At 31.2% G+C, this 16728-nt stretch overlaps 4 protein-coding genes across 6 annotated transcripts; 2 read left to right on the plus strand and 2 right to left on the minus strand.

Moving 5' to 3' along the window:
* The first annotated feature begins 488 nt into the window (after positions 1 to 488).
* Positions 489 to 5429, plus strand: LOC114937566 (putative ATP-dependent RNA helicase DDX10). Its single transcript, XM_029311087.2, has 12 exons — positions 489 to 940; positions 1223 to 1414; positions 1488 to 1760; positions 2229 to 2350; positions 2453 to 2654; positions 2732 to 2894; positions 3131 to 3314; positions 3444 to 3620; positions 3696 to 3931; positions 4223 to 4413; positions 4669 to 5084; positions 5154 to 5429. Exons 1-12 carry the CDS (start codon positions 851 to 853, stop codon positions 5269 to 5271), a joined length of 2364 nt encoding a protein of 787 aa, XP_029166920.1. The 5' UTR covers positions 489 to 850; the 3' UTR covers positions 5272 to 5429.
* On the minus strand, positions 5418 to 8428 carry Idh3g (Isocitrate dehydrogenase (NAD(+)) 3 non-catalytic subunit gamma). Of its 2 annotated transcripts, none has more exons than XM_029311043.2 (3): positions 8299 to 8428; positions 7985 to 8206; positions 5418 to 7071 (listed from the first exon to the last, which is right to left on the minus strand). In XM_029311043.2, the coding sequence occupies exons 2-3, from the start codon at positions 8198 to 8200 to the stop codon at positions 6133 to 6135; spliced, it is 1155 nt and encodes a 384-aa protein (XP_029166876.1). In that variant the 5' UTR covers positions 8201 to 8206; positions 8299 to 8428; the 3' UTR covers positions 5418 to 6132. The 2 variants fall into 2 exon arrangements, with proteins under 2 accessions (XP_029166876.1, XP_029166884.1); XM_029311051.2 differs by having other exon boundaries at positions 7985 to 8228.
* A 717-nt stretch (positions 8429 to 9145) lies between these two features.
* Positions 9146 to 11547, plus strand: LOC114937546 (chromobox protein homolog 5). Of its 2 annotated transcripts, none has more exons than XM_029311079.2 (4): positions 9146 to 9291; positions 9996 to 10098; positions 10180 to 10417; positions 10592 to 11547. In XM_029311079.2, the coding sequence occupies exons 2-4, from the start codon at positions 10003 to 10005 to the stop codon at positions 10816 to 10818; spliced, it is 561 nt and encodes a 186-aa protein (XP_029166912.1). In that variant the 5' UTR covers positions 9146 to 9291; positions 9996 to 10002; the 3' UTR covers positions 10819 to 11547. The 2 variants fall into 2 exon arrangements, with proteins under 2 accessions (XP_029166912.1, XP_085344892.1); XM_085488766.1 differs by lacking the exon at positions 9146 to 9291 and adding an exon at positions 9389 to 9470.
* On the minus strand, positions 10891 to 16501 carry Noc1 (Nucleolar complex protein 1). The gene is made up of 6 exons (XM_029311029.2): positions 16419 to 16501; positions 15885 to 16326; positions 14469 to 15171; positions 13752 to 14370; positions 12973 to 13398; positions 10891 to 12682 (listed from the first exon to the last, which is right to left on the minus strand). Exons 2-6 carry the CDS (start codon positions 16289 to 16291, stop codon positions 12141 to 12143), a joined length of 2697 nt encoding a protein of 898 aa, XP_029166862.1. The 5' UTR covers positions 16292 to 16326; positions 16419 to 16501; the 3' UTR covers positions 10891 to 12140.
* Positions 16502 to 16728: the final 227 nt, after the last annotated feature.

The following is a 16728-nucleotide window of genomic DNA, read 5'->3' on the forward strand; positions in this document are numbered from 1 at the left end:
AAAAATAAAATGTAATTCAAATTAAACTTTTCGATTGACTAATATATCAATTTGACTAAATTAAGAATCAATAAAAATTTTAATTTTACAAAAATAAAATGTAGTTTAAATTAAACTTTTCGATTAACTAATATATCAATTTGACTAAATTAATAATCAAGAAAAAATTTTAATAAAATTGATAAAAATCTAAAAAATAATAGAGTTGCGCAATATTGAAAAAAAAAACAATATAAAAAGAATCAATAAAAATAAAAATAATTAATTTTATTACAAAATAAAATCGATATATTGATTTTATTTTTTTATATTTAAAAACTAATTATTTTTATAATTGATTATTATTAACAATTTTTGTATATTCAACTTACATAAAATATTTGAAAATAAATGAAAATAAATCTATTTTTTAAATCAAAAGTCGATATATCGAACCTTAGAAATATCGACAGTAATCGATTAATCGAACATCGAACTTTCTTTTTTCTTAAACGACTTGACTACGACGTAACTAGCAATTTTATTTGATTATTTCACGACGTTTCGACCATTTGGTTGTGGTCCTTTTCAAGTGAAATTTCTACAACATAATGTTACACAATATTTTTTAACATACGAAAACTCATTTAAGTGTTAAATTAATAAAATAAGTATAAATTTTATAAACATACCATCAATTAAACCGAGGTTAACATAACATCACACCGGTGTTATTTTCTTTTTTCTTTTATGTCTGCCATGTGTTTGTGTTGTTAGCATCGTATAACCTCAAGAATAAAGTAGAAATATAATAATTGATGCTTTTTGATACGATTTAAAAGTCGAAGAAACGTCAAAAAAATAAATAACAATGCAGAATAAGAAGGTGAAGGCTTATGTAAAGAAAAAACGCATACCAGAGAAGAAAATAATTCAAGAGTTATGCTCCAAGTATAACACAGTAAGTGCATAATTTTACAAAACATGTGCTATTTCACCTTACATAAAAAATAATTACTCATTTTTTAAAATAAAAGTGTAAAAATATAATTAAGTGTCTATAATATTACATTATGCTTCTTCATCAAAGAAATATAATGTGGGATCTAATATATACCTTTGTAAAAATGAAGATAAAAGTAATAAAATAATTAATACTTTACACCTTACATGATTTTACAAAACATGTAAATAGATGTAACAATGTCAAAAAAATGTAAAATTAATTGCAACTTAATTGTAGATAGATGTCACTAAAGCAACAAAATTCAATCACCTTCCTTTATCGAAGTTTACCCTAAAAGGTTTGGCGGAGAATAAGTATGTGGATATGACGGATATCCAGAGACAAAGCATTGGCCTGGCTTTGCAGGGCAACGATATCTTGGGAGCTGCAAAAACTGGCAGCGGCAAGACATTGGCTTTTCTCATTCCAGTACGAACTCTGATGACTCTCACAAGTATATATTTTCAATACGATACAGCATTGATTAGTTATTTTATTGTAGGTTTTAGAACTCTTATACTGCAAACAATGGTCAAGATTGGATGGTCTGGGCGCACTAATTATAACACCGACAAGGGAACTGGCGTATCAAATTTATGAGACACTGCGGAAAGTAGGCCAGTATCATGATATTTCAGCTGGTCTGATTATAGGAGGGAAGGATTTGAAATTTGAAAGGAAACGTATGGATCAGTGCAACATAGTTATATGCACGCCAGGACGTTTGCTCCACCATATGGATGAGAATCCGTTATTTGATTGTATAAATATGCAGGTAATTAAATGTCTTTCTTTTTCAATTAAACATGGTATGTGCATTTTAAATCTAGAATTTACATTTTATAATTTTTATTAATTGTGTAATGCAAATTTAAAAACTTAAAACAGATTTGCTTGAAATTAAGATTTAAAATTTTTTTTTCAAAAAGTTATACTATTATAAAATTAAAATATTTTTAAATTATAATTTTATAGAAGCAGTTTGAATTTAAAAAAATAGTGTCTTAGATTGAAAAAGTATAATTATTTTGAGAAGATAAATATTGAATAAACTTTGAATAGATGAAAAAGTTTTTATTTTATTTTAAAAATCAACAATAAAAAGAATATTTACTCTTTAAAACTATCCATTGTCAATATTTAAAATTTTAAGAATATTATTTTTTGAAAAAAAACTACCATAAAATATTGAAAATGATGTTCTTAACTATAAAAAAAGATTAATAAAATTGATAAATTGTAGATATTAGTGTTGGATGAAGCGGATCGTTGTTTAGACATGGGTTTCGAAAGGACCATGAATTCCATTATTGAAAATTTACCACCTAAACGACAAACTTTACTCTTCTCAGCAACTCAGACTAAGTATGTATATGTGTAAATATATATAAACGTAATTAAAGATAATTACATGGAATTAGAATTTTTTTTAGAATATATTATACATATTTTACATATTTCTGTTAGATCTGTAAAGGACCTAGCAAGATTAAGTCTCAAGGATCCGTTATATGTGTCTGTGCATGAACACTCTACGCACACCACACCGGAAAGTTTGCAGCAAAGTTATATTGTATGTTCCTTAGAAGATAAAACAGCAATGCTGTGGTCCTTTATACGAAATCATCTGAAGCAGAAGATTATTGTGTTCTTTTCCAGCTGCAAACAGGTAATTATTATTTATTAATGCCAAAAATATTTAATTGTTGATTAAAATAATTTACTTATCTAAAATCAATTTTATAGGTGAAATACATGCACGAATCGTTTTGTCGACTACGTCCTGGCATCAGTTTATTAGCTCTTTATGGTACACTTCATCAATTGAAGAGGATGAGTATTTACGAATCATTTTGCAAAAAGCAACACGCCGTCTTATTCGCCACTGATATTGCATCTCGTGGATTAGGTAATTAAATTCTAAAACATTACTTAGAATATTTAAATTTCTATCAGAGAACTTTTATATAATTATAATTTGATATATAATTATTATATAATTATTTTAATTATAATAAATTATTTATTATTAAATTAAATTAGTTAAAAAATTGCATTTTATGTGCAACAAAAATAAAATATATAGAATAAAAATTTTTTATAATTATCATTAAATTGAAATAACACAATATCGCAATTTTGCAGACTTTCCTGCTGTAAATTGGGTACTCCAAATGGATTGTCCAGAAGACGTGAACGCTTATATACATAGAGCAGGCAGAACCGCCAGATTTAAAAGTTGTGGCGAATCTCTCCTAGTTCTGCTGCCATCCGAAGAGATAATGATTGAAAAGCTTAAACAACGTAAAATACCAATAAATATGATAAAGTAAGATTTATTATACATTTATTAATATTAGTTATTATATACATTATATATAAGTTTTACATCTAACATAAAATTATATTCACCAATTATAAAATTATAAAATTTTTCACCAATTATTTTTATATATAGAATCAATCCAAGCAAACTGCAGTCGCCACATCGTAAACTTGAAGCTTTATTAGCGCGAGATGTGACATTAAAAGAAACAGCTCAGAGAGCTTTCGTCGCATATGTCAAATCGGTTTTCTTAATGAAGGATAAAGAACTCTTCAATGTGCATTCTTTAGACACAGATGCGTATGCCAAGTAAGTTTAAAAAATTAAATATAAATCAATAGATATATATGTTGAGCATTTTGCAGATTGATTTTTTTTCTTCAGATCATTAGGTTTAGCCATTCCTCCGAGAATCCGATTCTTACAAAGAATGCAGAAAAAAATGTTAGCTGAAAATAGCATTGAGACTGGACAAGAAGAGACAAATAAAATTTCCACCGATTCGGAAGATAATAGTGAACAGGAAGATAGAGATAGTTCTGACACGAGTATTCCTAATACTACAACAAATAGTGAAAAGAAACTGATTAAAAAGGAAGATCTTGTTCCTCTTCAATTTGGTAAAAAAGGAAAAAATATTTATTATCTTATATATAAAAGCTGACTATTTTATTTCTGTTGCACACAAAATGCAATTTTTAATTAATTTAATTTAATTAATAATATATATATATGTATATATATAATTTATTAATAATTAAAATATATAATTATTAATATATAAGTAATTTATTAATAATTAAAATAATTATACAATTAAAATAATTTATTAATAATTAAAATAGTTATTGATAATAAATTAATAATTTATTTAATTAACCATATTAAATTTCGTGTATAATTTTTTGTAGATGATAGTGATGATGATGACATATTAACTATAAAAAGGAAAAATGTAGATATTGATGGTGAAATACCGGTGATAGAAAAAGATGAGACAAAGAATAAAAAGAAACCCATTACAAAGGTTGCACTGGCTAAAAAGATTCTCAGAAAGAACATTGTACCTAACAAAAAGACCACGTTTGATGATGAGGGACAAGTAAGAATTACATTAAGCATTTTATATAACAATGTTATATGTATAATTTTTCAATAGTTTCAATTTAATTAATTATCAATAATATATATATAATTTTTAAACTATTAAAACTCAGATTTATAATTGACTTACACACTCGTTGAGAAATTAATGAAAACTAAAGAGAACATTGTCTAAAAGAAAAGTTCTTTCTCAAACTGAAAAAACCTGTTCTAAATCAAAATAGAGATTAATGAAATTTTTTTTCCCCCTCAGGAAGTAGTCGATTCTACGAAAACGAAAATGTCAGCATTAGCTCGACAGTATGAAGATGAAGTCGAGTCTGGTATTAATATTGAATTAGCTAAACAAATATTGCGCGAGGAGGATCAGTTCGATAAACAAAGATTCAGAGAAAAGATTAAAGAGAAGCACAGAGAAGAGAAGAGAAAACTGAAAGCCAAGAAGATAGAAGAAAATGATGAAGAAGAGGAAGGTGCTTCTTTACTCAAAAAAGAAGATGCAGACAATGATGTTAGCGAAGATGAATCTAGTGAAGGTGAAGGTCCTGATCTCTCATGGTTACCTGACCCAGATAAAATATACGGCAAGCAACGAAATACAGATGAAGAAGAATCATCCTCTAGCGAATTTGAAGAAACTGAGTCTGAGGAAGAAAATCTCATTCACAGGTAAAAATTCTTTTTTAATAAATAAGATTGAATAAATTCAAGGACTTTTCTTCACGATTATTTTTACAGGCCGTCCAAAAGAAAATTGGTGACACAAGAGGAGCATAAAAGAAAAAAGCAGAAAACGTCAAATGTTGCTCATTTACAGGCCGATGAGGAATTAGCTTTGCAGCTGTTACAAAATTAATTCCCAGTATTTTCTTTAGAAATGTAAATATACATTTTATTCATATGAACACGACGTATATACATATATATATATATATATATATATATATATATATATATATATATATACATTTTACACAATGTAATCTTAAAGTAATAAAGTGTAATTTAACATTGTGTTAGAATTTTTAATTCATCTAGATAAAATTGTACTAAAGCGATATAAGTGAATATCTGGTCACAGTTTAATAAATTATAACCATATTTTTTTGCTTAAGTATGAATGAGTATTTTAATAAACAAGCTATATATAACAAGTGGTTTTCGCATTTTATACAAATTATTCTCACAGCAACGATAGTCACAATACTTTGATATTTGTTAAATTTATCCGTAGGAACTGCTCTACTATTAATATTCTTATAATATACATTATGTATTTTTATACAAAATTCCAATTATTACTACATTATTACATAATTATTATTATTGCTATATTACAGAGCACATTGTAATTTATAGCAAGTTAAAACTTCAAAAAGTATTCGTAATGATTTTGTGCGAGATATTTTGCAGGTTTTAATCGTATAATTATCGCAACTATCTTAGCATCCCAAGTAGCAAATTGACGTCATCGATGTCGACATCACGTGAGTTGGCTACCTGGGAAATTATTATTTCATTAAAAGGAGAAAGAGAAATTAAATGACGTCATTAAACATCAAAATGACGTCAGTTTGCTCTACCTGGCTATCATTATTTCACTAAAAAGGAGAAAGAGAAATGATTTAATACTTTTAGTATAACATATTGAACTCGTCACTTTTCCGTGGACAGAGAGTCGCTACGAGAGGTTTCTATTTAGAATAAAAATTCAGTCTTAAGCGGTCGCGATTTTGATGTGCTTCAGTATATTGTCGACAACTTCCCTGCTGGTGGCGGTGCCGCCGAGGTCACGAGTATGAATTCCTTGATTGATAGTCTTGTTGATCGCGTTTTGTATGATGCTGGCGTGATGCTTGTTACCCAGGTGACGCAGCATATCCACCGCAGCGTTCAGCATCGCGATGGGATTCGCGATGTTCTTGCCGGCGATGCTGGTGCCGGTGTTGCGGGTCCCCGGCTCGAAGATGGTGTAATGGTCGCCGTAATTCTTCCCTGACAGAAGACCAGCACCGCCCAGCAGCCCGCAGACCACGTTGGAGACGATGGCGCCGTAGAGATTGGTGGTCAGCACCACGTCGAACTGATGGGGATTTGAGACCAGTTGCATGCAACAGTTGTCGATGATCATGTCGTTGTGGATGATGTCCGGGTAGTCTTTGGCGACTCGGCGCGAGATCTCCAGGAAAAGGCCGTCCGATAGCTTCATGATGTTCGCCTTGTGGACGGTGGTGACCTTCTTCCGGCCGTTCCTCTTCGCGTACTCGAACGCGTAACGCGCAACTCGCTCCGAGTTCGACCTCGTGATGACCTTCATGCTCTCGATCACGCCGTAGACGCTCTCATGCTCCAGCATGGAGTACTCGCCCTCGGTGTTCTGCCGGACGATCACTATGTCGATGTTCTTCTGGCGGGAATTCACGCCTGGGTAGGACACGCAGTGGAGAACGTTCACATAAAGGTCCAGCTCGTTTCGCAGAGCGACGTTCCGCGAGATCACGCTGGCTTCCGTGCTGTGGGTCTCGATGTTACCCTTCAACGCCACTCCGTTTCGGCGTATCGATGTGATCGCGAAATCCAGGTCGACGTTGTCGTCCGCTTTCGGGTCGATGTCGACGTCCTCGAAGTCCACCGGCACTCCAGCGTATTTAAACACCTAGAAAGCAGATTTTAAATTAGATACAAGATTATAAGAAATAGAAATTTTAATAAATATATTATAAATATATATATATATATATATATATATATATATAATAATTTTAATAAATTATAATAAATATATTCCGGAGCTAATCTCGAAGATATTTAATACACTTGTGGCTTATAGATTTATTTACAAGAAATTTAAGTCTCTTATAAATGTATTTCATAAAATTTGCTGACAATCTAATTTATTAGAATATATCAATTTATATATAATTCTATATATAATACTACACAATTTTAATATTTATTATCTAATAAGATAATTTTGTATTCTAATAAGATAATTTATTGTATATTAAGATAATAAAATTTATAGACAATCTGATTCTTAATAGAATATATTAATTTATATAATTGTATATAATAAAATTATACAATTTTTATATTTACTATCTTATTAGATAATAAATATTGAAATTGTATAATATTATTATATAAAATTATATAAATTGATATACTCTATTAAGAATCAGATCACCAACAAATTTTATAAAATACATTCATAGGAGAGACTTAAATTCCTCATAAATGAATCAATGAGCCACAAGTTTCTTGATTATCTTAGCTCCGGAAGACTTAAGAAACTTGTATTGAAACTTAGCACCGGATGGAAGATTTAAGAAACTTGTGGTTTATAGATTAGCAACAAATTTTACGAAATACATTCATAAGAGAGACTTAAATTTCTCGTAAATAAATCTATAAACAAGTTTCTTATTATCTTCCATCACTTAAATTCCTCATAAATGAATCAATGAGACACACAAGTTTCTTGAATATCTTAGCTCCGGATGGAAGACCAATATGCCTTCTATCTTTAAGACAGTCTGCTCCTAAAGTTCCAAATGATGTTTACACACCTCCTTGACATAATTCATTAACTCTGGTCCGATACCAGCTCCAGGAAGCATGGTGACGGTGTGCCTACCACCGTACTGGGCCTTTGGTATGGCCATCACCTTCTTGACGGTGGGAGTCTTGTGCTGAATATCGAACCCGGACAGAGAGGCATATCGGTGACTCTGGAGTATCACGGGCTTTGGTTTCAAATATCTCAGAACCGAACGGGCAGCCATTTCGACCTATTATTATATTGTGAATAATCTACGTGTGAAATATTCATTAATAAAAATCCTTTGCGCGATGAAGAAAAATATGATTATTCAATACATACTGGTCCTTTGGCGAATGCTATTTTAACACGAGATACCTCGAAGACCTTGCTTAACTTTGCCAAGCAACAGCGCGTCACAGAAATCAGATGTTCGATTCAAAGTCGAGTTCATACGTGTTCGACATGTACTCAATTAGACACGAAATCCTCCGATTGGTCGATTACCCTAGGGTCCCTAGACCGCCGAGCGACGTAATTAGCTGCGTTCAGAGTTGGGTAAAAAATTCTTTAAATGTTAAAAAAATTAATTACTTTTAAATTAACAAAAGTTACTTTCAAATTAACAAAAGTTACATTTGAATTAACAAAAGTTACTTTCGAATTAACAAAAGTTACTTTCAAATTAACAAAAGTTACTTTCAAATTAACGAAAGTTACTTTCGAATTAACGAAAGTTATTTTCGAATTAACAAAAGGTACTTTCGAATTAACAAGTTATTTGTGAATTTAAAATTTATTATTTTTTAATTAAAATATATTATTAATTTTTATGTTTATTTGTCATAAATTGCAATTACAACCAAAAAATATTTATATATAAATATTTAAAATTAAAAATGATTTAAAAATATATAAATTATTTAAAATTATTAAAAAATATTTTTATATAAGATTTATATAATTATAAAAATCAAAATTTTTTTGTTATTTGTTATTATAAATTTTAAAAGAATTAAGAAATAAAATTCTAATTGAATATAAATGTTTTAATAACTTCAATCAATTTGTTTTTTTCCAAAAATTCCTACAAAACGTGTCCAAATAAATGTCCCAAATTCCTTATGGAACTTGAATTTTCGTTTGTCGAGAAAAGTCTAGGTATTTTTCGCCCTGGTGGGTTGACAACCTTAGATTTTTCGCGGCAACGCGCGTGAGTGACTGCGAAACAGTTGAAAAGGTGGTCTCGCATCGGAGTAGTTCGACGGAATAATCAACAGGCGATTCGAGTGCTCGAGGACGAGATTTCTTGGACGCGGTGTAATAACGCCCTAGGTGAGTACCCGAGTATCCCCCGTCTGGCGTTTAGATTTTCCACGAACGCGAAATAAAGTCCAAGTACGCAGTGTCATTGAGTCACGAGTACCGGTAAAACGCGTCCTCGCCGTCAACTCCGCCATTTTGAAACCTGCTCGCCGCAAGTCCGCGCTTAATTTTGCAGTCGCGCTCTAACAGTGAGTCTTCCCTGATTTTCCGACAATTTTATTCCGATTTCTCGCTCGTGAGTCCGATCACAGGGAAAACGAGAATTATGTACGGTCGCGTTGGTTAGCGCGAATTTTTAGACTTCACTTTTGTTATTTTTTTCTGTTATTTTTTTACAATTCTGGAATATATACAATAGATTTTTTTCAGGAAATTATACGCCTCGGCGTATAATCTTATTTAGAAACAGCTTATTTGCATATATATATTATGCTGTTGCTAACTGAGTCGATGACAAGTCTTTTGTTTTGTTGAGAGAAAGCGATAGAGGGAAAGGATATTTTTCTGTGATGTTTCATCACTTTTGTGCCTCTACAACTTGAACATTTTCAACTTTATCTCTTTTATTTATTACATTTGTGTCTATATATAATGATTTTCCAGATTAAAGACAAGAATATTAATGAATTGTCTTTTATTTCTTACATTTGTATCTATATATGATGATTTTCCAGATTAAGGACAAGAATATTAATTGCGACATTTATTTACAGTACAAAAATGAGCAAAGTCAAAGATTCACCTACGGTGGACAATGAAACAGAAGAGGAGTTCAGTGTGGAGAAAGTTTTAGATAGAAGAGTTGTGAAGGGAAAGGTATGTAAGATCCTGTTTATAATTTGCATTGTTGAATTGCTAAGATTCATGATTCTAAATAGATATTTCTTCAAATTACAGGTGGAATATTTCCTAAAATGGAAGGGATATTCCAATGATGAAAATACGTGGGAACCGGAAGAAAATTTAGACTGCCCGGATCTTATTGCACAGTTTGAAGAACAGCGAAAGAAGAAGGAGGCAGCGGCGTCAGGAAAACGTTACGAGGAAAAGGAACAGAAAAAACGAAAAAGCGCCAGCACACCGACGCCTACTCAAGCTAAGAAGAAGTCTGTAGTAGAAGAAAAGAAGCCGGAAGGTAAAGGAGGGAAGCATCGACAATTTTTTTTCCCCTTATTTTGGAAAATATTAAAGCCCCTGTATGTTCCTGCTTTAATGAAAATAAACTCGAATTTCATTTTAATTTTAAATCAATTGTAATTTCAATTTTTGTTTCCTTTTCAATAGATTAATTTGTTATTCTATATTATAGGATTTGACAGAAATCTGGAACCCGAACGTATCATCGGTGCGACAGATTCCAGTGGCGAGCTGATGTTCTTGATGAAATGGAAAGGAACGGACGACGCCGATTTAGTTCCCGCGCGCATTGCCAACGAGAAATGTCCACAGATTGTAATTAAGTTTTACGAGGAACGACTTACATGGCACAGCCCTACCCATGACGAGGAAAACTCCACCAAACCTGATCCAGAGTAGCGTCCAGTTTACAGATACACATATACCGCTCGCTTTAGGATATATCGCATTTAGCGATGTTTTTTAACTGCGCGTTAAGAAAGAGGAAACAAATGAACATCTTACAAAGTTGTCATTGCACGTACTGCAAATATAAAATAGATTTAACATTTTTTTACAAATCTCAGAGACTTACTAAGCGAGCTGTCACAGTCGTGTTGTACATCAGATGTATCAGATGGCTATTTTTTATCTATGTGAAAGACCTATTTTCCCTTCTACTTTCTTCTAATTTTGTATCCTATGTACATAATGTTGCTGAAAATTTTTAAGTAACAAGTAATGCAATGGAACGTTTAAATAATTGTTTAGACTATATTGTTTTACATGTATTACATTTTAATTACAGCATATATTCATGAAATTTGGAATTTGTATAGCATGTATATCTTAAGTAATTGAGAGTGCTGTTAAAAATCTAGAAGGTAAATGGGTAATTCGTGTAGATATAATAGTATTTAACATTTGTGTTGATATTTGATAAGGACAAAACAATTTTGATCTAATTTTTCAAAGACCTTGTCATTTAGAAATTCCCTTGAAAAAATTTTAATGATATTCAAAGACACAAAGAGGAGTCTGTTATATAAATATTTTGAAATAAACTATATAATTATTCAAAAGTTCATTTGAATAATAATTCAAAGATAATAGCTTTATGTACATTAATAAATAGTGACAAAATATCAATTGTAATGCAGTTTTCTTTTCATTTTTCTTCTAAATTTTTTTCAGTTTTTCTAGATTACATTTTAAATGAAAAATGTGAATTGAACAAAAATCATTTGTGTCCATAAAGATTTTAAATTTCTAAATCCAAATAACATAAATTACAAATTATAAAATAAAACATCATGTTTTTTAATAAATCATCAAAAAGAAAAGATTAAAAATGATTACAATTATTTATTTTTTACTTATATAATTTTATATTTCTTAACTCACTTGGGAATGATTTAATTTTATTATTGTATTTAAAGATGACTTATTGTGCTCCATTATTGAAGTTATCTTGATTAATATATAAGAAAAATGTTGTGTCAATAAAGGAAAAAGGAATATCTATATTAAAAGTTGTTTTACATAAAAATGGCATAACAGTGAAATATATATCATGACGATTATGTTTAAAAATCGTAAGAGAAGAGAAAAAAGTGCTATTATATAAATAATTATAATTAAATAAATGTTTATCATTCTCAATTGTTTTGTATTGAAAAAGGGGCTATTATATATATAAACGAATGTAAAAATTACATCTATAAAATATGTTTATTACATATTTATCGTTTGAACTTTTTAATCTGTTTATTATTAGATTGGTTAGACTTTCGTTTGTTTTTCCCGAATGATCCTCTCAATCGTTGATGCCGTTTCACTTCCCAATCTATTTGCTTAGCGCTAGCTCCGTCGCTGCTGCTAAAAGTGTTACTACTACCGTGTTTTCCCTTCGTTTTGCTCTGTTCTTCCAACATCTCGGCAAATTTCTCTGCCGACATGAATATATCGCTGTCGATTTTTCCTCCCTTCTCTTTGCCTTTCGAATTTTTCGTCATTAACTTTCTATTCAAATCGGAAATTAATTCGTCATCTAAAACCTCTTCGTTATCGGAATCGTTAAACTCTATATCACTCAAATCCCCATCATTATCCATGTCTGAGAGGTCAATATCACTTAAATCTTGCAACTCATTATCAATATTATCTTCATTAAGATCTTCCGATGTATCATCATTATTAACAATATCTTCATCTTCAGATTGATCTTCGCTATCTTCAACATCATCCTCCTCATTGTCATCCAATTCTTTATTCTTTTTAGCTTCTGAAATTATTAATATAATTAAAATAAATTATATATATATATATAATATTATATATTTATATTATAATATATATATTTATATTATGTAACATTTTAATATTATATATTGTATATTATTTATAGTTTCCTTAATTACATGAAACATTGAAGTTATTAAGTTTGAATATAAAAAAAAAATTCTTTCTCTTTAAAGACATATAAAGACAAAAAAGCATATTTCATATGCTTGAAAAAATGATAAAAATAATATATATAAATAATGTGTTTACAAAAATAATATATAATAGTACTTTTCTTCTCAGGTACAATATTTCCTGCGATGTCTAAATCATCAACATCTTGACCACTGCCCATACGATCCAGCATATCATTGAATTCCTCGCTATTAACACTTTGTGCATCATCATCAGCATCATCATCATCATCATCTTCTCGTTTGACACGCTGCTTCATCTCGTTTCTTCTCTTCAGGTATTGATATAGAAACAACTCGTCTACCGGTATTCGCTCCTCCGCCTCGTTGAGATACGCCATGCTGTCGACGGGCAAGGAACGTATTCCTTTAGGCGTGTATCCTGTGCGTTGTGCCAAGGGATCGTTCTTCCTCTGCATCTTCTTGTCCTCCAGCTTCTTCGGATTTTTAAAGACGTAGCGATCCAAGAATCGAACCAACGTCAGATCCTCCAGCGGATCACCCGTATACGTAATCGGGTTTCCTATAAATAAAGAAAAATAATTCATATATAAACTGTAGGATGTTCCATTTTAATCAATCATTCCCAAAAACTTTTTTATTTTGATCGTACAACAGTGTTTAAAAAAATTACAAAGAATCGATTTATATAAAAAAATATAGTGGTTCCATTTAAAAAAACAATTGACCTTTAAATGACCTTGAAAAACGTCCTTAAAAAAAATCAATAACACCATCTCGTTTGTTTTCACATCAAACAACTTTTGAAACACATTTTGCTGTACGATCAAAAATATAAAAAATTTTGGGATTGATCGATTAAAATGGGACAATATTTTACATTGAATAAAAATATATGAAATCAATCAAATTTACCTCGAATAATCTGGTTCGCGAATAAAGCGACACTCGGATGAAAGTGCTTGGACAATGCTGCGAGTTCGGTGTTAAATCCTGCGCTCGCTCCCGCGAAGAGTGGATTACGACAGAAAGGATCGTACGCTTTTTTTATATTCCGCACGTCGACTTTGATATCCTCCGTCTCTTCCTTTATCTCGGACTTAGTTTCTGACGCGCTAATCGTGACATTCGACAACATAATTGAATCTTCCTCATTCTTCTTAGCTTTCTCCACTACGCAGACCTCCTCTATGTCCGACTCTCTGTCATTTATTTCGCACACCTCGTCAGCTTCGATTTTAACGGGTTCGTGCGTCTCGAGCAACGCGTGTCTCAGATCCTGGCGTCCTTGAAGAATCTTCGAGACGATGTACAATATAGCACAAGCCATATTTGCGGAGAAATAGAGCGTTACTTGTAAGATTCTTCTCATAAAAGCGTACAACCGTATCACGCTTTGATCCTTTTGAAGAACTCGATATAACAAGTTCAGAAATAGGGCCCGTTTACTTGCTATTCCTAACTGTCGGTCCAATAATTTTCTGTAGAAGGTTGAATAAAATCTGTCTGCCTGAGATTCGTTCCTACCTGTAATCTAAAAAAAATACAAATGCTCGTTAATATATATTTATATTTAATATTAAATAAAATATTAAATATTAAATAAATTACAACAAATATGATTCCACTTACTTGAAACAACAAATTAAGGGCGTTCAGGGAGACATTAAACGATCCAAGATGTACCACTTTATACACAGCATCAACGTGTTCGTTTAACACCTTCGAATCTACTTTAGCAAAAGGATATGCCCTATTAACACCCGTCAGAATCGCCGCCATCATCCTACTGTCAGGTTCCCCCTTCTTCAGACACGCTTTGAAGAACGCGAAATACACCTCTATCAGAGTACCAGCTATCGCATCGTCGTTCCTATCCAAAGCAAATTGCGTCAGCAGACAAATGGCGTAATACTGAGCACGCTGGGATACATTATTCCTAAACAGCAACTTCTCGACCTCCCGCAGAATCACGAGCTTCATATTCGGATGCTCGTACAGCAACTTATTGATACAAAACACAACTTTGGACGCAACCTTGCTCTGTGGATCGCCAATCTTGTTCACCAGCATCTCCAACAACCTGTGCTCCTGCTCAGCGTTGCCTATCAGCAGATCTGTCATTGCGGATATAGCCTTCTCGCGATTCGCATCCACTGTATCGAAGGCCACCGAGGACAGGTTGGATATAAAGCACTCATATTGCTGGCGGAGCTGATCCTCAAAGTACCAGTGCGCCAGCAGTCTATTCCTGGGAGGATTAGTCCTGACGATGGAGTCTGGCTCATTTCCCCGGTTCAGCTTGTCCAGATCCTGCTCCTCCAGCTTCAGTAACCTGGAATATTTAATATATAAAATTATATATTCTTTAATTTATTTTGAATTATTAATTTTAATTCAATTTATAAAAGTAAATATTAAAGAAATACTCAATATGCAATGCAATTCCCATATGTTATTGTTCATTTACAGTTTATTTTTTCCAACTTAAATATGTATTATTTTCTTACTTAAAGGAATTACATTATTTTATTATTTTAATAGATAAAATGTAAAATACAATATGTTATAATTTGGATTTTAATAGTTGGTGATTTGTGCTTTTGTAGATAGCTTTATATGTATAATTTTTAATATATTCAATATATTGATTATTACTTCTTAATATTTAATAATATTAAATATTACAAAATTTAATAATATAATTAAAAAATTGAATAATTAAAAATGTAATAATATTAAATATTCCAAAAATAAATATTCCATTAAAATAATACCTATCTTTTATTATTTTTGTTTCATTATTTATATATACCTATATTTTATATACTTTATATACTTATATAAAAATTAAAACAAAAACCTTTTTGCAACATGCACGTCTATTAGTCTTTACTTGTTTTTGTTCTCCTTTGCAGTTTCTTTTTCAAATAATCACATCTTTTAATCGCAACGTTTTAAACTGCTGTTTAAAACAGTGTCCGCTGTTTTAAGCAAGTTTTAATCAAATAGTTTTAAACAAATTGTTTGAAACACGCCAATCCTGACCTGAATTTAGGATGCAACAGGTCCGCAAGGAAGAGCTCTTTCAGTGACGCAATCACCATGTCGCACTGATTCTGCTTGGCCCCTCGCACCTGGGACACCACAGACGTCAGACGACCTAGATTGTACTTCGGATTATCCTGCACCATTACTATACTGGCTGCTATTTTATCAGCCGTGGTACCACGTTGCAAGGCCATCTTCAGCCATTTTTGCTCCGAGTCGTGCAACCTGGACTGTTTCAGCTGAAAAGTCGAGGTTTCGGCGTCCAAGTATTTTTTTCCCTCGTCCTTCAGACGCAACACGTCGACTTCCGACACGGAGTGTCTGCAGGGCTTCTCCGCCTTCGAATATTCCTCGTACCATCTCTTCTTACCTCCAGCGTGGTTATCCTCAAACGTTCTCTTCATTTCTTTTCCTCGCGATACATCTGATGGAACAATTTCTAGGCAAATGTTTAATTTATATGTGTCATTCAACGTTTTAATATTTATAATAATTATATATTTGCTAATATTGAGAGAAAATGTAACATACTTTCATAAAATCGTGTGTCCACATGGAGTTCTTAAACCTCTTCAGGTTCGGCTAGAATCCCCTTCTTCAGGGCTTCCCTGATTGGTCGATTCTCTCTGATTGTAGTATAAAATATTGACGTCACGTGTATATTATAAATTGAAAGAAAAATAAATAATTTATAATTATTTCTATTTAATATATTAAAATATATATAATAATTATAAAAAAATATATATATAATAATTAATATGTATAATTTAATATTTATCATATTATTTCTAATTTCACTATTTTAAATTTTAATTTTTAATTCATAAATAAAACCAAA

The sequence above is a fragment of the Nylanderia fulva genome, unplaced genomic scaffold (assembly GCF_048542155.1).
Source record: "Nylanderia fulva isolate GAGA-0341 unplaced genomic scaffold, ASM4854215v1 Scaffold71, whole genome shotgun sequence".
NCBI classification, from domain to species: domain Eukaryota; kingdom Metazoa; phylum Arthropoda; class Insecta; order Hymenoptera; family Formicidae; genus Nylanderia; species Nylanderia fulva.

What these genes read in the sequence shown, in the direction of transcription:
- LOC114937566 (XM_029311087.2), top strand. Translation starts at nt 851, where the DNA reads ATGCAGAATAAGAAGGTGAAGGCTTATGTAAAGAAAAAACGCATACCA. An exon ending in TATTGCATCTCGTGGATTAG is followed by an intron (nt 2,895 to 3,130) that starts GTAATTAAATTC and finishes GCAATTTTGCAG; the next exon opens with ACTTTCCTGCTGTAAATTGG. An exon ending in CGTTTGATGATGAGGGACAA is followed by an intron (nt 4,414 to 4,668) that starts GTAAGAATTACA and finishes TTTCCCCCTCAG; the next exon opens with GAAGTAGTCGATTCTACGAA.
- Noc1 (XM_029311029.2), bottom strand. Translation starts at nt 16,291, where the DNA reads ATGAAGAGAACGTTTGAGGATAACCACGCTGGAGGTAAGAAGAGATGG. An exon ending in CTGTTGCATCCTAAATTCAG is followed by an intron (nt 15,172 to 15,884) that starts GTCAGGATTGGC and finishes TAAATATTCCAG; the next exon opens with GTTACTGAAGCTGGAGGAGC. An exon ending in CCCTTAATTTGTTGTTTCAA is followed by an intron (nt 14,371 to 14,468) that starts GTAAGTGGAATC and finishes TATTTTTTTTAG; the next exon opens with ATTACAGGTAGGAACGAATC.
- LOC114937546 (XM_029311079.2), top strand. Translation starts at nt 10,003, where the DNA reads ATGAGCAAAGTCAAAGATTCACCTACGGTGGACAATGAAACAGAAGAG. An exon ending in GAAGAGTTGTGAAGGGAAAG is followed by an intron (nt 10,099 to 10,179) that starts GTATGTAAGATC and finishes TTCAAATTACAG; the next exon opens with GTGGAATATTTCCTAAAATG. An exon ending in AGAAGAAAAGAAGCCGGAAG is followed by an intron (nt 10,418 to 10,591) that starts GTAAAGGAGGGA and finishes TCTATATTATAG; the next exon opens with GATTTGACAGAAATCTGGAA.
- Idh3g (XM_029311043.2), bottom strand. Translation starts at nt 8,200, where the DNA reads ATGGCTGCCCGTTCGGTTCTGAGATATTTGAAACCAAAGCCCGTGATA. An exon ending in TAATGAATTATGTCAAGGAG is followed by an intron (nt 7,072 to 7,984) that starts GTGTGTAAACAT and finishes TCTGCTTTCTAG; the next exon opens with GTGTTTAAATACGCTGGAGT.